The sequence below is a fragment of the Trichomycterus rosablanca genome, chromosome 2, assembly GCF_030014385.1.
Source record: "Trichomycterus rosablanca isolate fTriRos1 chromosome 2, fTriRos1.hap1, whole genome shotgun sequence".
Lineage (NCBI taxonomy): Eukaryota > Metazoa > Chordata > Actinopteri > Siluriformes > Trichomycteridae > Trichomycterus > Trichomycterus rosablanca.
Genome location: NC_085989.1, coordinates 8,123,919 through 8,147,701, shown reverse-complemented (window position 1 = coordinate 8,147,701; position 23,783 = coordinate 8,123,919). Strand labels below are relative to the sequence as shown.

Sequence of the window (23,783 nt, the reverse complement as noted above, 5' to 3'; positions counted from 1 at the left end):
GCTGAACTTCCTCAGCTCCCTTTAAAAAACTCTGACTTCCAAAACCACTTTGGTTCCACATTGTTGATTAAGTTACCTTCACAAATGAGGTGTCTTTATTTTTGGCACATTGAGAGCCCAACTGTTTTTTGAACCACCTTGCACGATTGACAGAGGGTTCATCACATGTACAATCCCTTTATGATGTTGCTCTTTAATATGCTTCCTGCAAAGACCCCACAGCAGGATCCTCGGCCTGGAAGGCGAGAGCACCAGCATCACCACAGGCTCGAGGAAAACGTTGCAGCAGCTGGTCACGATGGCCTCGTCCCTCCACTTCACGTTGTCGTTTATGACGAAGCCGGCCACGTGGGACACGTTGTACGGCGCGTAGCACACCACGAAGACGATAAGCGCGGAGAGTTCCATGGCCAAGACGCGCCTCTTGCTGCCGGCTGACAGGCACGAGTGGCGAATCAGAGCCAGGCAGCGTAGGGTGCAGAACACTGAAATCAGCAGCGGCACGGCGAACAGCAGCACTGACATCTCCAAGCGCAGTGGCAGCAGAATATTCAACTGCTCGTGTGTGAAGTTCTCGTAGCATTTCGACTTGTTGGTGTGAGACGACGACATGAAGTAAGCTCCTTTCTCTGCTATCAAAGCTGAGCTGAGATGTAGAAGTACTATAGCCCACAAGACAGCGCTGACCATGCAGGAGGTGCGAGCACAGCGATAACGGTTGTAAATAATCGGAAAGGCAATGCTCAAGTAGCGTCCGACAGCGACGGCTGTGAGCAGGAGTCCACTCCCGTAAAGCGAGGCCACAACAAAGAAGCTATATATCGGGCAGAGCAACTCGGGTAACATCCAGAACTGTAGAACTGTCTCAGCAGACTTGACAGGCATCCAGGCAACAAGGAAAAGGTTGGAGAAGCACAGATTGATGGTGTAGACCACGTTAGGAGTAACGCCGTGTTTCCGAGCCTTGCGTACATAAACAAACAAGACCAGGAGGTTGGCTGGGAGGCCAAGCAAAAAAGTGACAGTGTACACTGTCAAAGAGAAGTACTCAAAAGGCAAAATGAACTTCATCCTTGCTAGTCGTGGACAGACATATTTCCAAGTAGGGAGTGATAATCCTACACGCGCCTCATATGCATAAATGCATTTTTATGTTGTTTACGGAGCTGTCAATGACTTCGCAAATGGAATCATCCGATCCGATAGCGCTTCAAAAAACATCAAGCCAAGTTCAAAACAACATAATGCCATCCAGCTAACAAGTGATGGGTGTGTACCGGGTTTAAAGGTAGACGGGAGGTGTGTTAAGGGGCTCGGCTCGATTTGACGTCCGAGTTCTCCGAGGCGGAAGTAATGGAGCAGGATGGCGTTTGTGTAGCCCCGTCCTGCCTTAATTGCCGTCAGCGCAAATGGCAACGGGAAGGCCGCGTCAGCCCCCTTTAGTGAAATGATTCAGAATAATTGAGCATTTTATAGTGCTCAGTACATCCAGATACAGCATGGTATCTAAAATAAGGGGTTAAATCATAAAGCCATAAACCCAGCTCGTTGATGGTATCAACAGAGAGGCTGGAGCTGGATTCAGAATCCTGATTGCACAATAGCAACTGATTTTATGTGTTTATAAGTGAGGGAGGAAGTCTATCAGACGGCAGGTATAAACCTTGTGTGTGTGTGTATGTGTGTGTGTGTGTGTGTGTGTGTGTGTGCTAAGCATGCCATTTGTGCAGTCGCTCAGTTTATATTTACTCACCCTTTGTATTTCACTGTGTGACTTGAAAGCTAATGGAGGTGTGTTAAATGGCTAATCGTTAAAAATAGCATGTAGAACAGAATATAATAGAATAGAATGCCTTTACTTTTCATATATACATATACACGTGTGAAATATGCATGGACGTCCCTGGAAAAGATGACGTCTTGAAGGCAGCATATGTTGCTCTAAGATCTCAATGTACTTTTCTGCATTAATGCCATCACCAAGGGCCAAGGGCACTGACACAGTTCCACACCATGACAGACCCTGGCTTTTGGACTTGTTGCTGATAGCAGTCTGGATGGTCCTTTTTGTCCGATTCATTTCATGCCGATTCATCTGACCACAATACACGTTTCCACTGTGTGATGGTCCATTCTAGATGCCTCTGAGCCCAGAGAAGTTGACGCCGCTTCTGGACATGGTTAACATAAGGCTTCTTTTTTGCACAGTAAAGTTTTAATTTGTGGCATTTGTGCATGTAACTCTGTATTGTAGTGCTTGACAAAGGTTTACCAAAGTAATCCCTCACCCATGTGGTTATATCAGCTATTGTTGAGTGGCAGATCACGAGCGTTCAGCTTAAGCTTGCACCCTTGGCCTTTATGCACTGAAATTCCTCTTGATTCCTTGAATCTGTTAATGATATTATGCACTGTAGAGGGAGAAATATGCAAATCCCTTCCAATCTTTCTTTGAGGTTCATTGTTTTTATACATTTCAATAATTTTCTCACACATTTGTTGACAAACTGGAGATCCTCTGATCATCTTTGCTCATCAAAGCTTTTGTACCAAACTATGATTACAATCACCTGTTTGGAATCACATCATTATTTAGTTTTTTCACCTCATTACTAGCCCTAAATTGCCCCCGTCCCAACTTTTTTTGGAATGTGTTGCAGGCCTGAAATGCAGGAATGGAGGTAAATTAACAAATGAAATGAAGGTGAGCAGAACAAAACATGAAATATATTGGGTTTAAACTGTCTGCAATCAAAAAAAAGTCAAAGTAAATGTAAGGAACACACTCTGCCCTGACCGAGGAGATCGAAGCTAACCCATATCCCCTCCGAAACATGGGCAGCAGCCGGATGCATTTTTGCCACCCACACATCGATAAGTGTGGCGCCACCTAGCGTTGCATGCGGAGAGACACACTCTTCCTCATCTCCTTGCAGGCGCCTCTAATCAGCCCGCAGAGGTCTTAATCGCATTCTGACAGAGAGAGACCCACATCCGGTTCTTTGTCCCGCCCCCCAACTGAGCAACCGGCCAATCGTTGCTCATAACACTCAGCCTCGATCCGGTAAGGCAGAGCTGGATTCGGTACGATGTACTCAGAATCCAGCTCTGGTTGCAGCGTGTCTTTTTAGCGCTGCTCCACCTGAGCGGCGTAGGAACACTGCATTTTTATTTTATTTGCATTTTTTTTAAACTGTCCCAACTTTTTCTGATTTGGGGATGTAATTAAATATGCTTCTTCACTCTTAAAATTTTACTTTATTGACATTACATTTAGTTAGTTAGAATTATGGAGTAAAATACGTGACATATTAAACAGTATTAAAAAAGCTTAAGATTTTTGTCACACAGATTGTGCAACTGATCCAGAAAACTTTGAGGAATTAAATAAATGCACTCCACATAAATCCTTGCTTGCTGCACTTTCCACTTTTATCTTTAAAAATCTAGGAGTTACACAGGCTCGGACATAATGAATTAGAAGAAATAGTTGATTCTTGGGGTAGCTGATCCTGGGTAGTGGACTGAATAAGTAGTTTAGGCCAGAAGCTTGTGCATGCCGCTGGAGTTGGTGAGAGGCACCGCAGCTAGGGGTAAGCTGTTACTGTGAACAGAACTCAGGCGCTGACGTGTTTGTATGCTGCGCTGCTCGAGGGACAGGGCTTCCTGTTTACGAGACAGATCCTCCAGCATCCGGGCTTCATGCTGTCGCAGAGACTGCAGTGAGTTCCTGTCAAACAGAGAGGAGAGAGAAAGACAGTCAACCATGTTTTTGCATGGTTAAAAGCTAGAATGCACAAATCTAATGCAGACTTCTTTTATTAATGCTTAGTTAAGTAAATGTATAAGATTTATTATTATTAGTTTGGGAAAATTTTAGATCAGTGTAGCTTTGGCTTTGTATTTAAGGTCATTGACCCCTTGCTTAGTCTGGGCTCAGACTGACACGGTGAATGTTTTTCTTGTTCATCAAGGACTTTTTTTTAGAGTTCCAGTAGTCCACATGGTTGCTTCTTGGATTAACGACCTTCATTTTTGTGCATGTCATTTGTTCTTTTATTAATTTATTCATCCTTACTGACTTACATGGTTTAGAATCAGGATTCTACCCTGGAAACACTGAAATACACCGATCAGCCATAACATTAAACATTTCTACACTCACTGTCCATTTTATCAGCTCCACTTACCATATAGAAGCACTTTGTAGTTCTACAATTACTGACTGTAGTCCATATGTTTCTCTGCATGCTTTGTTAGCCCCCTTTCATGCTGTTCTTTAATGGTCAGGACTCTCCCAGGACCACCACAGAACAGGTATTATTTGGGTGGTGGATCATTCTCAGCACTGCAGTGACACTGACATGGTGGTGGTGTGTTAGTGTGTGTTGTGCTGGTATGAGTGGATCACACACAACAGCGCTGCTGGAGTTTTTAAACACCTCACTGTCACTGCTGAACTGAGAATAGTCCACCAACCAAAATCATCCAGCCAACTGCGCCCCATGGGCAGCGTCCTGTGACCACTGATGAAGGTCTAGAAGATGATTAACTCAAACAGAAACAGATGAGCAATCGTCTCTGACTTTACATCTACAAGGTGGACCAACTAGGTAGGAGTGTCTAATAGAGTGGACAGTGAGTGGACACGGTATTTAAAAACTCCAGCAGTGCTGCTGTGTCTGATCCACTCATACCAGCAGAACACACACTAACACACCACCACCATGTCAGTGTCATTAATCCGTAATCTACTGACACACACACAGCTCAGTGTAGTCAAGATGATTTGTGTGCCACAGTTTGGTTTCTACCCTGTTTGGAATTAGTTCCCAGCCAACAAGAATGAAATGTAATTTTATAGTTTCCTCATGTCTTTTTAATGTCTAGATGCAACAATGTATAAACTTTAGGTTAATATTATTAATAATCAATATTACTTTTCTGTTTGGCTAGTCTCCAACAGTAATTTATAACTAAAAACAACAAGCTGTGTATGAGCAACTTACTGCGCCTGAGACAACTGCTGATTCAGAGCCAGAATGGTAGAATCAAGCTGTTTTACTTCCTCCACCAGCCCATACTGCACCTAACAAGAGGTTAATAAAGCCAGTGTGAGCACAGCAGACAGTATGAGTGGTACAAACACATAAACAAAGACATCCAGGTTTTGGTATTACAGGGCTCAGAACAAAAGTGTACCTCGTCTCTGCAGAGATCCATGCCAGGCCTTTTGGTTCTGTTCTCCAAACGGGTGTGGGCTAGTTTCAGTGGAGCCCTTTTAGCCTGCATGTCCCGCTCAAGTCCACGGATGTCTTCCTCCAGCTCATTCATCTCATTCTGAGTCTGAAAACAAGGATAGTACGACACCAAATTAAAACAAGCCTACACTAAATAGAACAAGACTTCTGCCTTAATCTGCCACTGGACCATAAATTTGTTGGACATAATATCCCAAAAACATGGACATTAATATGAAGTTGCATGTACAAATCTTTTCTGTTTTTGGATTCAGAATTTAGTAAATAAAGGCAACATAAGCACAAAGAACATTTATTTCGGAGCCAAATAGATTGGATTTTTATGACCACCAAGATCACCATGCACAATACCAAGCCTTAAAGGAAGTGGTGGAAAGTACACCATTATTGGACCCTTTACTGCAGTGAATAACTACAGAAAGTCTGATGTAGGTTTACTACACGTCAGAAATGTAGTAAACTGTCAATATCTGATGTAGGTATAATTTGGTGGAGGAGGAATTGGCTGTTGTTCAGGGTCGGATGAGCCGGACCAGGGTCCCTAATAACTGGTGCAATTACGACCTCTGCTGGCTGATTGATGCCGCCTGCGCAGAGTTGGGGAATAATGCTGTTCAGGGTGTGGCTCTCTGTGCACAGGGCTGATCCGCATATGAACTCGCCTCTTGCAGGTGAAAAGAAGAAGTCGGTACTGCACATGTCAGAGGGGACACGAAGCTCCTCAGTCAGCAGTGGAGGGTTGTATCGGTAGAGGTGAAGCGTAACACAATTAGGGTAATTGGATATGACTAGATTAGGGAGAAAATTGTGGGGGGGGGGGCTAGTTTGTTGTGGAAGAGCCCTGACATAAAAAAATACCCTTACTGAAGGACTGAGGCTTTGCTTTACTGAAACATAAAGCAAGCAAAGCTTTATCACCCAACTCCACTGCCAGACCTCAGAAATACTCGTGTTTAATGAAAGCAAATTTCTGCAGTCAGGTTTTAAGATCAAATGTACTTTTTGCTCCTAATTTACAATCTAGGCTTACATTTAGGGAAAGAACACCACTAAGACATGATAGAAAGGATAATAATAAAGTTTACTGTTTTGATCTGCCACTGGCGCTCCTGGTGGGCCTGTTCCAGTTGATGAACACGCTTACGGAAGGCAAATTCCGTGGCTGTGCGTTGAGCCTCCAATTCATTTTGCACCTGTAAGTATGAAATTAAAATCATTCATTCTATTACCAATCAAAATCTTTTAAACTCAACACCCTTCGTCAAGAAATTTGTACCCTTAAACTCAACGTTTCCTTTAAACTCAATGTCTGTGTGACTGCTGCTTTGTTCAGCGCTCGGCTTGAGCGGTGCGGTAAAACGTCATCAAAGTGCGAATATGAGACGAATCTGCATTTGTATGGAATAACCGTCAAATTCACTCTGAAAGCAACCACATGTATCTGTGTTCAGCTGTGTTTCTCCTGTTTCACTTTTAAACTTGTGTTACAGCTCGGGGTTCTGAGAAACTGTGAGAATCAGCTTTTTCAAGAGAATCTAAAATGCTTATTGCTAAAGAAAAGCTTAATGTAACTTAATGTATTAAAAGAATGACATAGAAACACTAAAAGTCCCTTAATTTTTACTGCTCATAAGTTCTCTTCATTAATTAAAAGCATAAAGAAACAATAAAAAAGTAAAAGTAAAGTGCAGGTTTTATTGTATTTTTTTACTGATTTTAACTGTTTTGTTTTGTTTTTAAAATTTTGTTTATGCATTTTCTCCCTTTTAGCACGTCCAATTGCCCGATTGCGTCATGCTTCCTCTCCATCAATGCCGATCCCCGCTCTGATTGAGGAGAACGAAGCTAACCCACGCCCCCTCCGACACGTGGGCAGCAGCTGTATGCATTTTGTCACCTACACTTTGACCAGTGCAGTGCAGCTCAGCACTGTGTATGGAGAGACACACCCTGACAGCACTCTTTTCCCGTCTCTGTGCAGGCGCCATCAATCAGCCAGCAGAGGTCGTAATTGCATTAGTTATGAGAGAGTCCCTATCCGGCTTTAATACCCTACCCCTTAATTTTTATTACATCAGTTTAATATGGGTGACATTTCAGGCACGTCTGAATATTGCGGGCGGGGTGAGGGTGTTATGGCCTAAGTGTGTGTGTGTTTGTGTGTGTTCAGGGTAAAACCACAAAAATTGTAATTTTGAGCTGTCTTCATTAATTATAGGTTTTATTTCTGTGTTTATTAGCATCTCACACACTGCTGACCCAACTATTTTGAACATGGAACAAAAAACAAGACCAACACACAACCCACTACAAATGTACTCTTCAGCTAATTCAGAGGTGTCCAGACTTTTCTTGAGCTAATATGATACCTGTGCTCTTGTGATGCTCATATTCTCTCTTAGCTGCAGAGACGCGTGCATCTCCTTCTGGGCTTGGTTTATATTGTGATGGCTGAACTGCTCCCACTGCTGAGGGGTCATGGAGCTGCAACCAAAATGTTTAATAAAGCAAGAAAATATAGGGTATATAATGGGGTATAAAATATACCATTTTTTTTATTAACCACTTAAATTTTTACTAGGTGCATGGTGGGTCGGCCATTACCTTAAAACTGGGCGCAGGGCAGAAATACACCCAGGACAGGGCACCAATGAAGGGCAAAAACACTCATGCTCCTACTCAGTCATTAAGAACCAGGGGCGATTTAAAATACCCAGTCCAGCACATGTTTTTGAAAGCTAAGGGGTTAAAAACTAAGACAAGGACCAAAATCCACATGATTCAAATGTCTTAACAGCCAAATTGGCCATCTGTCAATATTTAGTTATATTATATTATATTATATTATATTATATTATATTATATTATCATTTTATATTATATTATATTATATTATATTATTATATTATATTATATTATATTATATTATATTTATTATATTATATTATATTATATTATATTATATTATATTATATTATATTATATTATATTAAATTATACTACTGCCTATAATAATGCTGGTAAAAACATTAAAGCCATACACGGAAAACAGTCCTCAAGCATCACTGTAAGCATTCAAAAGTAGGCAAACGTACCCAGGAGGAATTCTGGTAGGATTGGGCTTCAGTGAGATCTCGGGTGATGTCGTGTTGAGCGACAGGCAGGACATGTCCACGTCCAGAGCCTCTATTTTGTGCTGCAAGTCAAGGGTCAGCTGGTGACGTGCTTCCTGCAGCAAACTGAAACACTTTTGTCTTCATTAAATCATATAATCAGAATAACTTAAAATAATTTAAGTTTAAAGTGAAATCTTTTAAAAATAAGCACAATAATATAAAGCTTTAAAGCAAAAGTAAAAGTCATAACTAAAAATACACAGACCTTACAGGTGCCCTGGCAGTTTACATAAAAAAGCTCATTATTTTTTATATTTTCACACTGTTTCTCTCACCACAGGTGTTTGAAAGCTTGGTCAATACACCCCTGGAATGCACGCTGTGCCTTATCGATCACCTCCACCTCCTTCTTCAGTGCTGCTTCCACCGGGTCACTGACCAGCTCATTTCCCAGACGGCCCTCTCTCAGGGTCAAACACTCAGCAGTGACCTCTAGGGGCAGCACTGTAGCAGCAAGGGCACACTCCATCTCTTCTTTTGCCTATACAGAGACATTCAGCAGCATGAAGAATTTTATACACCAACTCTTCACACGTTTAAAATCTTATATTATATAAAGTAATGCTTAAGAGAATGCCTCAATACTGCCAGATCAATCAGATTAAGATAATGCAAGGCCGTTTTGGCCAGAAAGAGTGTTGACTCATCCTAGGGTACTGTGGTGGGATGCGGCAGAATCTTTTAATTTCACAAACATATTGATTATTATTACTTTTATCACCTAAAGTCAAGCAAGATTGTCCTTTCTCTGAGTCTTCATGTTACTTCAGGTGGGCAAAAAGACAGATCTTGGAGCTCTGTATATTTTGGTGCAGCATGGTCTGCATTTGTCTGTATGGCACTGTATTGCATTGAGGTGTAGTAAGTGATTAAATGTGTAAGTGTGTTGACCTTTGATGAACTGATGCCATGTTCAGGATGTATATCTGCATTTTGCCCAGTGGGGATTTGGGAAGACAAAACCTTTTGGAACACTGATAGTGATGAATAATGAATACAACCAAGGCTCCTATTTTGATCAGTTGGGGTTTCCATTAGTATATGTATAAACATGATGCAAGTTAAAGGAGTATGCATGAATATAAATTTACTCACCATTGTGAGAGCATCCATTTCCTTATCAACTTCTTGGGCACAGACGTCCAGACTGTTCTTCCATCGTGTGATGTCACTTACCCTGTCATTCAGTTTGCGTCTACTGTCATACTCATCCCACGTGGTCTAAGAGAAACAGAAAGATCTCGGAAATGTGCACATATATTCAAGCCGTGGACTTAGTGTTAACCTTTTTTGATTAGTGTCCAATAAATTTAGAACAACCCCCAAAATGTGTATGATAATGCCTATTTTATAACAGTTGTGGATGTCATGGTCAGGTATGTATTAAATGTTGGGCTATTGGTAGGTACTAGTGTAAAATGCAGCAGATGTTGGCAGCATAAAGATCTGAGTGATTTTGTACTAGTTATGGCCAGACAACTAAGGTGAAGTATCTTTAAAAAGCAAGGAATGCCCAAAGGCAGTCGTGGCAGGGACAGACAAGCCACAAATCATCGGCGGATTGTTGGGAGCCCAGGACTCATTGATACCAGAGAACGTTAGGGCTATGGCATCTGGTACAGACCAACAGAAGGGCATATGTGCCTTAAATTGGAGATTATTTTAATACTGTTGATGTGATTAATGCATTTCAATACACATTGCATTGAACTATTCTGTGTGTAAAATATGTGGCACCAGTTCCAGCATAATTGTTTGTTTCTGTGCACAAAGGTATGGCTTGATGAGTTTAGTGCGGCCTGAACAGAACCCTGACCTCCACCTCATTGGACAACAATGGGATCATTTGAAAAGTTAAATAAAAGTCAGGCAAGTCCAACATCAGTGCCTGACAGAAAGGCCACAAATTCCTACACAGACACTATGAAATCTTGTGAAAAGCCTTCCCAGAAGAGTGAAGGCTGTTATAAATGCAAATGTTATGAATGAGGGGTTGCAACCCATATTTATGCACATAATTTTGAACTAGGCTGTCTAACAGGCTCATGGCAAGGCGTCCACATACTTTTGGTGTATTACCTTATTGGTTGTCTCATTGCGCAGATTCCTCCCTTGCTGACGTATCTCATGCGATAGGTGTCTCCTGTGCTCTGCAGTGGCTGAGTTATCTTTATTGCTGGTCTCCCAGTCAGACACGCTGCACCGGAGACCAGGTTTCATGCTCATGGTAGCCATGTCTACTGCATTTGCATTTGAGACAACAAAAATATAAGGACAGCCATTACAGGATGAGAATAAAGGAGGAATGTAACCCAGACATCCCAAGTTGCAAAAACTCATTTCAGGGAGGTACCCCCGGACCTCGACCCCGACCCCCCAAGCCCAAAAAAAAAAAAAAAAAAATTTAAAATCCTCTCGCACACACCAAAGGATATGGGTGATAACAGAACTTTTAGGAGCTGCTAACTGAGCTACTAAGCTAACTGTTCGTGTCACAAACACATTAATGTGTACTACATAGTGTACACTAGATAGTGTGAAAGATAATACTCATGTTCCTTACTTAGTGCACTAGATAGTGTACTAGATAATAGACTTATGTTTCTTACATAATGCTTTAGGTAGCGTATTAGTTAACGGATTTAGGTTCTTTACATAGTGCACTAGATAGTATTTTAGATATGAATTTCTGTTTCCTACACAGTGCACTAGATAGTATTTTAGATATGAATTTCTGTTTCCTACATAGTGCACTAGACAGTATTTTAGATATGAATTTCTGTTTCCTACGTAGTGCACTAGATAGTGAATTAGACAATTGGTTTATGTTTCCTACACAGTGCACTAGATTGTATATCAGATCATGGATTTATGTTCCCTACATAGTGCACTAGATAGTGTATTAGATAACGCATTCATGTTCACTACATAGTGCACTAGAAAGTATAACTAGATGATGATTCGTGTTCCTTACATAGCGCACTAGATAGTGTATTACATAATTAATTATGTTATGTGCACTAAACTTTTTAAACTGTTTGGCATTTCTCTCATGAAGTTTGGCATTGTCTTGCTTAAATAATCATGAACATCCAAAGAAAAGAAGTCACCTTGGTGGCAGCATATGTCTCTAAAATCCCAATATACACCTCTGGTACCTTCACACACATGCAAGTCACCCATGCTGTGACCACTGATGCAGCCCCATACCATTTGAAATAGTGGTTTTACTTAATAACAGGCTGGATGGTCTGTTTTCAGAGCCCACCGGCTGTATTCATCACAGTAGCATGGCAGTCCCTCATGAGTGCCATCCGAAAGCTTGCATTGCTTCTCTGGATTTTTATGGTTGTTTAAGCAAGGCAATGCCAAACTTCATGAGAGAAATGGCAAACAATTCAAAAGGACCTTTTCAATGGACGATTGCAAATAATTTAGGTTTTTCACCATCTACTGTGAATAATATTGTGAAAAGATTCAAGAAATTCTGAAAATTTAGGATGTAGCCTAGTGTTCTCTCATGCAGTGCCATCCCAGGGCTTGAATGTGACACACATTCAACAGTAGTTTTGCACCTTGCATTACATGAACTGAAATCTCTCCGGATTCCATGGATCTTTTCACAATATTATGCACAGTAGATGGTAAAAGACCTGAAATATTTGCAATCGTGCATTGAAAATGTTCTGTTTAAACTGTTTGGCATTTCTCTCATGAGGTTTGGCACAAAGTGATAAGGATATACTTTATTTGTCATATATACATATACAGGTGTACAGTACAATGAAATTCTTTCTTCGCATATCCCAGCTTGTTTGGAAGCTGGGGTCAGAGCGCAGGGTCAGCCATCGTACGGCACCCCTGGCCCTGGAGCAGACAGGGTTAAGGGCCTTGCTCAAGGGCCCAACAGTGGCTGCATAGCAGACATCATAAGACATGACCATCTCTCATTATTTTACTCTATATAAACTGCTAATTTAAAGACAAATGTTCTGCGACCACATGTTTGGTCCAGACCCCGAAGTTTCAGAGGATTAGATGAAGTGTCTCAGGTTGCCAGATCTCCTCCTACTTCAGTTTTTATAAAGTTGCTGTCATTTTCACGAGCTGCACGTTTTAAATTAAAGTGAATCCACATTTCAGCGTGGCAGCACACTGCTTTTAATAAAGCTGTTTAACTTTAGTGGATGTATTTAGGTTATATTTTACTTACCAATAGCTGATGGAATTCAGATGCTCCGGTGTGTGTGTGTGATACCGAAGATAACAGGAGACGCGCTCGGTTTCCTGGCAACAAGGGACGCGCGTGCACGCACTGCTTAATAATTTAAATAGCATAGCAACAACGTTTAACACTTTAATGATTTTGTTACTGTGGTCTGTTTATCCCTTCAGCTCCATCCAAACCTTTTACTACTGTAATATAATCTTACATAGTTGTACTAAAAGTGATAATAGTTATCTGCCGTGATGTACACAACCAGAAACAGTCCAAATCTTTATTTTAACGCCACTTATTCAAAACTCCTGTACATACCTCAGTTATCGCAGGGGAAACGGGTTTGGTTAGCAAGGGAGCTAGTTAGCAAACTCCTGTGCTAACCAAAGTTATTCATAGTAAATACACTGCCTGGCCAAAAAAGCTCACCACCTGGATTTAACTAAGCAAATAGGTAATTGGATAATTACTGCATGGGTGATTATGTTTCAGCTGGCAACAAGTTATTTAACCCTAACTGATGCAGTGAGTAGCTTCTCATTTGTTAAACAACCATGTCGAAAGACACATCCTGTGGTCGTGGAAAAGATGTTCATCTGTTTCAGAAGGGTCAAATTACTGGCATGCATCAAGCAGAGAAAACATCTAAGGAGAAGCTGAAACCACTAAAATCGGGTTAAGAACTGTCCAGCGCATTATTAAAAAGTGGAAGGACAGTGGGGGGGAAACATCATCTTCGAGGAAGGAATGTGGTCGGAAAAAAATCTTGAATGATCGTGATCGGCGATCACTTAAACGTTAGGTGAAATCAAATGGTAGAAAAACAACAATAGAACTCAGGGAAATGTTTAATAGTGAAAGTAAGAGCATTTCCACATGCACAATGCGAAGTGAACTCAAGGGATTGGGACTAAACAGCTGTGTAGCCTTAAGAAAACCACTTGTCAGTGAGGCTAACCGGCAAAAACGGCTTCAATTTGCTAGGGAGCATAAAGATTGGACTCTGGAGCAATGGAAGAAGGTCATGTGGTCTGATAAGTCCAGATTTACCCTATTCCAGAGTGATGGGTGCATCAGGGTAAGAAGAGAGGCGGCTGAAGTGATGCACCCATCATGCCTAGTGCCAACCGTACAAGCCTGTGGGGGCAGTGCAATGATCTATGATATGATATACTGAACGACCAGGTTATTCCATCAATGTTATTCCATCAAATGCGTGCTGTAATCAAAGCTAAAGGCGGTCCAACAAAATATTAGAGTGTGTGACCTTTTTTTGGCCAGGCAGTGTATTAGACCATACCGAAATAGATTTGATTAAAATGTTGTTGTTAAAACACTATAGGGTATTATAAGGTAACCGAAAAGCGTCATTAAGTGAAGACTGATGGGTAAATGTGGTAAATGTATTCACTCTGAATCAAATCTAGAACACATTAAAGTGTGCACAGTCAGTGCAAGTCAAGGGGTCTGAATACTTTGATAATCCACTGTAGCACTAATTATAAAATATATTATTATAATTACACAGGAAGTTGGAATGTCAGTTTTTACACAGTTACATTTGTAGGCTTAGCTCAACAAAGTTCCATCGACACAGTAGCACACAACCACCCGTGGGTACTCTATAAGTAATCCATCTCAGCCGTCTCAAGATGCTTCGTGATGTGGTCAAGAAGGACTTTCTCATTTGCTGTATCTTTTAGGTAAAAGTGTGGTCCTGGCAGCATCTGCACTGTGAAATCTCCACTGGTCATAGCCTTAAATGCTGGAATGTAAAACATTTAAAAAAACATAATTACACAGCAAGAAGTTTTCTTTTTGGAAGATTTGTTCAGTATAATGAAAGTATAGTGAAACTACATAAAACCACAACAGTATTAACAAATTCTTATAGGTAGTTCTTGTAGCGCTGGTGTGTTAGCTGGTATGTGTGTGGTGGTAGCCATTATGTTAAAGGTATAAATATATAAAACCCAAAAAGTTGGGTTAAAAATGAACCAAGCATACCAGTGTAACCTTTATATAAACAAAAAATAAATATATAATTAATTAACACCAAAGCTTACTTAAAGCTAAGAGAATATTTGGTATTGTTTTGGTTGTGTTTATATACAAAAAAGACATATAAGATTACTAAATATTTGGTCTAAATTGTGATCAGTACAAATAATGACTCAAAATTTCTACATTTTAAGGCTGTAATTAATAGTTCTGCCTGACCTTGTAAGTCATGTGGCACATCCTCTTTGCCATCAAAGCATGACACTGGGCATGAAAGGAAAGGGCTTGTCGGCCTGCTGCATCTAAAATAGGTGAGTCAAGCAATTTCATACACTTGGTCATTCGAAGTACTTTACAAATAAGAAAATGCACTGAAATAAATAATGGCAATTAATACCAATTAAACTGCAATAAAGATGCAATTTATTTAAAAATATATGATTAAAATGATTTAGGAAAAGATACTAATGGATAAAGTAAATAAAATAAATGAAAGTGCAGTGCAGCAGTGACATAAGCACATCAAAAATTAGTATTTTCACATTCAGTGCAGACTTTTTTTTCTTATGCATTTCCTCCCCTGCGTCATGCTTCCTCTCCACCAATGCCGATCCCTGCTCTGATTGAGGAGAACGCCATCAATCAGCCAGCAGAGCTGAGATTCGATACAATGTTTTCGAGATCCCAGCTCTGGTTCCAGCGTTCAGTGCAGATTTAACAGAATATCGTACTGGCTCTGTGCTACAATGTGGCCAAAAACCTGACTAAAAGTCATCATATCCATTTTCATTTAAGAATTTGCTGCGCAGTAGACAACATTGTCAACTATCTTACCTATAAATGGCAAATTTGTAATGGGTCTATAAATAATTTTTATCTAAATTACTTTTAAAAAAAGAGGCCTATTGAAAGCAGTTTTATTGCAGATTGAATGCCTAAAATATTTATCATTATTTGATAAAACAGCTAATTACTTGGTTCAGAAACAACTGACCAGAAATGCCAGAGTCAAGACTGCCATAGTCAATGTCAAGATAGCCATAACATGTAGTAATGTTTAAACTTAACTGTATTGTTTTCATTTAAGTACACATCACCCACCTGTAAGTCTCCACTACCTTCAGATCAGCTTTTAAGGCTGGCAGAAAGAGCTTTAGCACCTCTGGATTGGTCAGAATTTCAGGAGGTGTTCCTCCAATAGAGGTCATCCACTGAAGGAACTCTTCATCAGACAAGTGGCTTCTGGTTGGTGCCTGTAATCTAGTTTCAGACTGTAAACGATGAACAGTTTATGTTTTACTGAACAGAGGTTGTGTTTCTTTTATATATGAAATTAACATTTCTTAACTACACAATACCATACTAATAAGCACAACACCATATTAATAGTAGATAGATTTATTAGTAAAAAAATGGCCAAAAGCTGGGATCTCAGTTTAAATAAGATACACATTTTCACAAGATCTAAATAAAAAGTGAAACAATTATTATCTAATAGTCTTTTTTTAAGCCTGAAAGTTGCACTTTTTAACCTAGTTTTCTTTACAAGTGTGACGTAATTAGCTAAAATATTCATTTTGATTTTTGTAGACCTTGTTGCCAACTGCTTCCTAAGGGCAGCTCTTGGTATATGTATTAATCATCATAAATCATGATTAGGCACAAAGAAAAATCCATAAGGTTGGTGTGGATGTGTGCCTGCATTTCTTTTTTACCTTAACCCCTTAACCTTAAAATGCATATTTAACACATTTTACATTTTGGAACAGAACCTCTGTATGTCAGATATTGTCCTTAAATAAACTCTAAGTTCAGCACAGGTAGCACATCACACTTACATAAGGTGCGGAGGCTCCGGAGATGAACATGTGAATGGGTTCAAGATTGTGAACTGTCTTCACATACTCAGCAAAAGCATAGCTGGTCATAGCACCAAAACTGACAAGAAAAAACATACATATATAAATCTATAACATATTTTTGCATCTTTTACCAGAAATAAAAACAGAAGAAGCATTTAATGATAAGGTTAACTCAATGCCAAGTAACTGCACCTTAAAATTGCAGATAAGATAGTAATAGACAAATTAAATTATATTTATAGGGTGCTCAGGTGGCGCAGATGTAAACAATGCCAGTCTGCTGAGATTCAAACCCTTGTGCTATAAGCTGGTCGGGCATCTACACAGACATGACTGGTTAAGTCGAGAGATGACCAAACAGCCTAGCCACCAGGAGCTCCATATGTCAGTGCTGGACCCAAGCCTGGATATAAATATCCAGTCATCCGTCAGGAAGGGAATTCTGTGTAAAAACTGTACCAAATCAGGCATGCGGACCAGAGTGATACATTAAATATGTGACCAGCCGATTATAACGATTGATTATAATGATTATAATTATGTTTTTTTTTTCTATTTTTGGCAGATCTGCTGTTACAGATGGCTGATGGTGGTAAAAACAGCCCAGTTTTTCACAGAGGCATTTTATTTCTACGTGTACAATACACTATGTGTCAAGAAAGCATGTAAAATAATATCACACCTCACCGAGCTCCTATTATATTAAATAATCTAACTGGTCTAACTGGTAAAATGTGGCCTGCGTTATTATAATATGATTATTTGCTGTCCAATTTTGATGTGGTATTTAATTAATAATTACTCACAAGAGTCTTCTCTAAAACCTCTGAGCTAGTCAAAATTCCATGCAGATTTTTATTAAAAACTAATGTTCAGATAATTTGCAATACCACTAGTGCAAGTGCAAAACTGGCTTAACAATAAACACATACACAACAGCAATCCCAAAGTTGTATCTTATTGAGTTAAGTACAGGGCGGCACGGTGGCTCGGTGGGTAGCACTGTCGCCTCACAGGGTTCGATCCCCAGACGGGTCCTTTCTGTGTGGAATTTGCATGTTCTCCCCGTGTCTGCGTAGGTTTCCTCCAAGAGCTCCGGTTTTCCCAGCCCCCCCCCCAAAAAAAACCCTAATTGGATAAGCGGTTAATTAAGTGAGTAAGTGAGTTAAGTAAAATGACCTACCTGTGTCCAAAGAGGGCAAATGGTTTCTCTTTTAGCGCTGGTAATAACACACCGACAACCTCATCTAATATCTGCTGCATGTTCTGAACGAAAGGTTCTTTAGCTCGGCTTTCCCGACCTGGCAGTCTGACTGAATAAACTGCAAACAATTCATGAGTAATAAAATGTGCCAAATCAAGATAGTCAAGAAACTAATTGAATTAATAATATAATATAATTTAGTATAATAATATAATTGAATGAATAAATAAACCAATGAATTAATGGGACATCACTATACAGAGCCTAACAGAAACCAACCAGAATATATTATTCCACAATGTGTGTTTAGGAATCACATGACTAAAACACTGATTACACTTGATTGGAAAAACACTGCTTGACAAACACATTTATTAGATTTATTATTTCTGGTGCGCAATCTAATAATGATTTTAACAGATTAGAAGGACGAGCTTGTTAAATACCTTCGATCGAGTGGTTAAGAAGCCTCCCCCAGCGTGCATAGTGTAAAGAGCCTCCACCTGCCCAAGGAAAGCATATCAGCCTTGCTACCGCCTCTGGCCTCTTGTTAAAGCAGTTAATGACCTTATCCATTCTCCTAAAGGAAGCATGGTACAGTTGGCGATTTAAAGCAATTAATTAAATCCTGCTACTAAACAACTGGATGGTTGGTTAGGGTTAGGGTACAGAAATGCACAAAATAAATCACACTTGCCTGTGAAAGTCTAAGATAACATGTAGTGTAACATGGAGATGATCATCCAGAGATCACTATGCTGATGTTCTAAGGACCTGGGAGTTCAATATCTCCCCATATCAGCATGAGCTTCCTCTGAATACTTGCTTTTCTCCTATTTTTAAAATATGCATATGAATATGGACTAGGTGTTTTAAATTTACCATCAAAGAAGGTAGGCAAATTAGTGAATAAGTGAGTGTGTGGTGCCATTTATGGGTTGGTATGCTGTCCGGGGTGTAATTGCTATTCTGGCTGCATTTCTGGATTTCTAGGATGGATCTACGTATTTCACATTTAAGTGGCAGCCAGTGGCACATGAAACATTGCTCAGATTCATCTATATCAGCAAATTCTGGAAGCAGATGTGACAAAATCCACCATAAACTCAAAGAAAATCAAGCTGAACTTAGAATTGTTGCACTTATCCGCTCACTTTAACATAATCAAAATATTAGACTTGATCGTAGACGTACTGTGCATGCAAGACAGCCAAAGACAAACATGTTCTCTGGTGGTGCAGTGGTCTAACACACATGCCCATCATTGTAGAGGCTGAATTCTCAAGTTCTAGTCTTGGCGGTGCCACAGCTGGTTGGCAGCTTAACTAGCATGGTTGAGGGTATTTATCTCTTTGCCACTTCAACGACTTCTTTAGAGGCAACATAATACTACTGTACATATCACCACCACAATTCAATTGGGATTAATAACCTCTGTTGAAGTGTGTATACATTTTGGGTCCCTCTGATTTGACAATCCTTGTCAAATGTTGAAATGTTACTTTCAATTCACATTAAATATCATTTGCAATTCACCCAACACTTTATTAAGCTGTTTCATACTGTAAATTTAACCTGTGTGACTAGAAGTAATTATATGATATAATACACAAAACACTGTTAATGATTAGCAGTATATTCACACAGTTGCTTTTGACTAGTGCCTGTATCTGTTACAGTGTGAATCACAAAGTAGAGAATATCCAATAAACAATCCAACTTTCTAGAGGTCCCAGTGTTTTATGGTGCATTTAGGATATTGCCATACACAATGCCATACACAAGACAACTAAACACTAAAACTACGAGGACTTGTGCATAGAAACACTTACCTTTTCTTCTGCAAAGCAAAGCTACATGCAAAATACAATACTGCCATCTCCAGCCCACAACCTGCAATACTGCCATCTCCAGCCCACATCCTGCAATACTGCCATCTCCAGCCCACAACCTGCAATACTGCCATCTCCAGCCCACAACCTGCAATACTGCCATCTCCAGCCCACAACCTGCAATACTGCCATCTCCAGCCCACAACCTGCAATCAGTTCAACATTTTTGACTGAAAAATAAAAGCACAACCCAACCAAGTGTCTCAGTGAGCAAGCAGTGTTGCCACTCATTGGGAATTTTCCCAAGATCTTGGGATTTGGAGGATCAACCTGGAATTTGCTAAGTAATCTTGGAATTTCTTATTTGCAATCAAGCAAATAAAATCTGCACACAATTGTGTGGTCTACAGACATAAATAAGGATTGACAAAGTGTACTAGTACTAAATAATAACCTTTGTTTGTCGCTGGCCATTTCTACGACTATACATTTACTTCTTTACTTACTTACATTTTTTACATTTATATTTTTGGCATTTAGCAGATGCTTTTATCCAAAGCAACTTACAGTACAGTGAAAGTAGATAGTCTAAGCAATTAAGGGTTAAGGGCCTTGCTCATGGGCCCAACAGTGGCAACCTGGCAGTGGTAGGGCTTGAACCAGCAACCTTTGGATTACTAGTCCAGTACCTTAACCACTAGGTAAAGTGGTTTACCTGTGGTTAAACCACAACTGTGCCCCATTTTCTTGGATGCGAGAACACAACGCCATGTCTGGTGTCATCCGTGCATTTTACTTCTGTTTTTTGGTAGTTTATGTGATTGATTGCAAGAATAAATCTGCGTCAATCATCGTAGTGTAAACAGTTTAAAATCTGATTTTTTAATCAGGGATTTTTGTTTTTGTGAATAAATGTGAAAACGCGTTATATAAATCTTCACACTTTTGTCATTTTTTAGTTACTTGGGATTTTTAGTGCAATCTTGGGAGTTCTTGGGAATTCTTAAAATAGAGAGTGGCAACACTGTCAGTGAGGTGTTTGGCCATTTTCAACGTAACTTGGCAACGATTTTACAAGTTCTCGATCTGTTTCATAGGAATGAAATTCACCTGTGCATTTCGGTGACCTCTGCTACTTGCATGATACCCACGATGGCCAAGAAAGGCCACAAGCTACATGTGAAGCCACTGGCCTCATCTTTACTCTGATCAGTGGTGGATTCTTACAGATAGTCAAAGCACATGCAAAGAACAACACACGTCTCCTTGTATTCTTTCGATCAGACAGTGAGTTTTGATAATAGTTTACGTATGGATAAGCATTCATTAATGCACTTTTGTGAATTGCTGCATCCTGGTCAATGTAGCAATTGGTCCAACACCTCCCAAAAACACTGGATGTGAAGCAAGAATAACTTGCATATCAAATTGAAATGCATATTGAATGTCTGATGTTCTTAAAAAAGGATCCCATTTAGTTAAAAAATAAACAAACTTACTGATATATATTTGCACTTTTTTTTCAAACAACAATCTGCTTATTAGAATTGTACACATTAAACTACTGTGTTTATTCTCAAAAATCTTCAAAATTTTATTCTGAAATTTTTGAAATATCAAGGTTTATGCAGCTTGTTATGATTGGGTTGTTACAGGTAACACACAAATATGTGTTTTGTTTCATAGTACCACTATGTACTGTATAATTCATATAAAATGCAATCAAAGCAACTCATTGTATTCTTGAATGGCCCAGTGGCCAAATTGTTTCAATGTTTTTAGGTAGACCACTTGAAGTGGTATTAATTTAAAGTGATATTAATATAACTTGTAATGGATACTATGCTGTTCTGATGTTTTGTTTTATTAAAAAAAAATATGCCAAACACAATGCACCAGTGTTAATAGTTAAATATTAATAAGCTAGGTAATTACTTGTTTATTAATTAATAAGAACATAGTAATTAATTAGAGCATTGACCCTAGATAAGTTAGGTTGATAAGTTAAAAGTGGGCCAAAGCATTGCCAAGCAGCTGGAAGACTGGATACGTTACAGCAACATGGATATCACATCTGGTCACTGTTAGAGGAGTTTTGCATGTTTTCTTGTGTCTGCGTGGCTTTTTTCCAGGCTCTCCAGATTTTCCACACCCACCAGAGAGTCAATTGGCTGCTCAAAGAGGCGGACCAAGACCTTAACAAGGACGAAGCTGTTTAAAACGAATCAATGAATAATACAAATAATACTGACGGGAGTTGTTAGGGAGCAAAAAGAGTCGGTTCTTGATAGTGAGCGAAGCCAATTAATTAGAGGACTGCCTGAGATAGCTGCTAAACGAAGAGTCGTTAGGGAGCAAAAAGAGTCGGTTCTTTATAGTGAACTGAGCCAATTGATTCGAGGAGCAAAAAGAGTCGGTTCTTGATAGTGAGCTGAGCCAATTGATTCAAGGACTGCCTGAGATTGCTACTAAACGAAGAGTCGTAAGGGAGCAAAAAGAGTCGGTTCTTGATAGTGAGCGAAGCCAATTAATTAGAGGACTGCCTAAGATTGCTGCTAAACAAAAAGTCGTTAGGGAGCAAAAAGAGTCGGTTCTTTATAGTGAACTGAGCCAATTGATTCGAGGAGCAAAAAGAGTCGGTTCCTGATAGTGAGCTGAGCCAATTGATTCAAGGACTGCCTGAGATTGCTACTAAACGAAGAGTCGTAAGGGAGCAAAAAGAGTCGGTTCTTGATACTGAGTCAATTGATTCGAGGACTGCCTGAGATCGCTACTAAGCGGAGAGTCGTTAGGGAGCAAAATGAGTCGGTTCTTGATACTGAGTCAATTGATTAGAGGACTGCCTGAGTTTGCTACTAAGCGGAGAGTCGTTAGGGAGCAAAATGAGTCGGTTCTTTATAGTGAGCTGAGCCAATTGATTAGAGGACTGCCTGAGGAACTACATTCGAACGGTTCTTTATTAAGAGTCGACTCATTCGACAACTTGAACTGTTTGCAAACGACAGATGAATAACCAAAGCAGACCAGTAATGCAGGAAGTGACGCTGTTTCCTGCAGTTGGTATTTCCGGCTGGGTCTCCCTGACTGGAGTGAGACGGTAAACCGGTTAGAGAAGCTGAAGCAGACAGAAACCGGTATAAATACAGAACAGCTCTACATAGAAGCGTGTTTTAGTCTTGGTTTATTACTATTTTAAATTGAAATGTGTGATAGCTCTTTTAACTGAAGGAAGGTGGGAGTTATTAGGCAGTAGGAAGAGCTGGAGTAGGTGTATTAGTGCTGGTACTGGGTGGTATGTAGAGCTGGGAGCAGGAGCACTCACTGACTCGGGGGACTTTATTTCACACTCGGTTCATTCAGCTCTCTCAGCTGGGACTGATTAACACAGAGCTCAAACTCAGGGTCGGGCTGGAACGGTAGCTGGTTCAGTTTAAAAGCTCGAACAGTGCTGAACCGAATGAACCCGAGACCAAACTGACCCTCAACTGACAGACGGGCCGAAAGAGGAGACCGACCGACCGACCGACCGACCGACTGAGCTGGTCTGGTTTAAATAAACAAACCCGAGCAACAGCAGCGGTGAAGCTCCAGCAGCCGGTTACAAGCCGGGCACAGACCTCATGAATGGAAATCAGCACTACAGGTAATGCTTCTTATCATCTGTGTGATCAGGTCTGGATAATACAGCCTGTCCATGAAGTCTGGACACATAGGAAATGTCATTAACTATAACTAACTTTATGTTTACTATAATACACACACAAACATATTACATTACAAACAGTGGAAAACTTATTGAATATGCTATTGATTAATATTCTAATGAAATAAAATGTTGTTGAACAGTTTATTGAAATTTATTACTGAAAATATGCATATTGCCTATTTGTCCAGACTTTAGGGACACCCTGTACAATCCTTAGTGATTGAACTTATCTAACTCTGGACTGTTTTAGTTATTTCATGTCTACCTTCTTTACCTCACTAAGAATAGAACCTAAAACAGGGCTGCACATGCCATTCTACACTATTTTCAAGAAGCATACATGTTTAGCTATTTTTAACGGTTAGAATAACCATTTATAGGGAAAAAGAATCCAGAAAATGTCAAATCTCAAATCCTTCATCATTAATAGCTGCACTGAAGTTATGAAGTATATGTAAAGCTTGGTTGTTTATGTTTTTGCTGTGTTTAGAGTTTATATTGTTGAATTTTTATAGTTTGTCT

At 39.8% G+C, this 23,783-nt stretch overlaps 4 protein-coding genes across 5 annotated transcripts in view; 1 reads left to right on the top strand and 3 right to left on the bottom strand.

Moving 5' to 3' along the window:
- Positions 1-78: 78 nt before the first annotated feature.
- On the bottom strand, positions 79-1,071 carry si:dkey-211g8.9 (free fatty acid receptor 3). Its single transcript, XM_062985459.1, has one exon. It carries the CDS (start codon positions 1,069-1,071, stop codon positions 79-81), a length of 993 nt encoding a protein of 330 aa, XP_062841529.1.
- A 2,339-nt stretch (positions 1,072-3,410) lies between these two features.
- tekt2 (tektin 2 (testicular)) lies at positions 3,411-12,727 on the bottom strand. The gene is made up of 10 exons (XM_063010832.1): positions 12,651-12,727; positions 10,517-10,677; positions 9,533-9,658; positions 8,713-8,918; positions 8,357-8,500; positions 7,631-7,745; positions 6,347-6,454; positions 5,203-5,346; positions 5,010-5,089; positions 3,411-3,730 (listed from the first exon to the last, which is right to left on the bottom strand). The coding sequence occupies exons 2-10, from the start codon at positions 10,670-10,672 to the stop codon at positions 3,538-3,540; spliced, it is 1,272 nt and encodes a 423-aa protein (XP_062866902.1). The 5' UTR covers positions 10,673-10,677; positions 12,651-12,727; the 3' UTR covers positions 3,411-3,537.
- A 195-nt stretch (positions 12,728-12,922) lies between these two features.
- olah (oleoyl-ACP hydrolase) lies at positions 12,923-19,639 on the bottom strand. Its single transcript, XM_063010842.1, has 7 exons — positions 19,556-19,639; positions 18,170-18,303; positions 17,703-17,841; positions 16,496-16,595; positions 15,759-15,928; positions 14,877-14,959; positions 12,923-14,421 (listed from the first exon to the last, which is right to left on the bottom strand). The coding sequence occupies exons 1-7, from the start codon at positions 19,600-19,602 to the stop codon at positions 14,279-14,281; spliced, it is 816 nt and encodes a 271-aa protein (XP_062866912.1). The 5' UTR covers positions 19,603-19,639; the 3' UTR covers positions 12,923-14,278.
- Positions 19,640-22,728: 3,089 nt separating this feature from the next.
- Positions 22,729-23,783, top strand: part of ago3b (argonaute RISC catalytic component 3b) — a 41,842-nt gene continuing 40,787 nt past the window's right edge. For both annotated transcript variants that reach the window (XM_062990023.1, XM_062990020.1), the window contains exon 1: positions 22,729-23,198. In XM_062990023.1, coding sequence (XP_062846093.1) covers positions 23,180-23,198 — 19 coding nt within the window. In that variant the 5' untranslated portion in view covers positions 22,729-23,179. The remainder of the gene's footprint in view (positions 23,199-23,783) is intronic.

Excerpts from the sequence above, each read along its gene's own strand:
- olah (XM_063010842.1), bottom strand. The coding sequence starts at position 19,602 with ATGGCAGTATTGTATTTTGCATGTAGCTTTGCTTTGCAGAAGAAAAG. Across the intron at positions 16,596-17,702 it reads TTTGCCCTCTTTGGACACAG|TTTTGGTGCTATGACCAGCT; the intron begins GTAGGTCATTTT and ends TTTTCTTGTCAG. Across the intron at positions 14,960-15,758 it reads AAGGTAGTGGAGACTTACAG|ATGCAGCAGGCCGACAAGCC; the intron begins GTGGGTGATGTG and ends CACCTATTTTAG.
- tekt2 (XM_063010832.1), bottom strand. The coding sequence starts at position 10,672 with ATGGCTACCATGAGCATGAAACCTGGTCTCCGGTGCAGCGTGTCTGAC. Across the intron at positions 6,455-7,630 it reads TGAGCATCACAAGAGCACAG|GTGCAAAATGAATTGGAGGC; the intron begins GTATCATATTAG and ends TCATACTTACAG. Across the intron at positions 5,347-6,346 it reads GCCAGTGGCAGATCAAAACA|ACTCAGAATGAGATGAATGA; the intron begins GTAAACTTTATT and ends CCTTGTTTTCAG.
- si:dkey-211g8.9 (XM_062985459.1), bottom strand. The coding sequence starts at position 1,071 with ATGAAGTTCATTTTGCCTTTTGAGTACTTCTCTTTGACAGTGTACACT.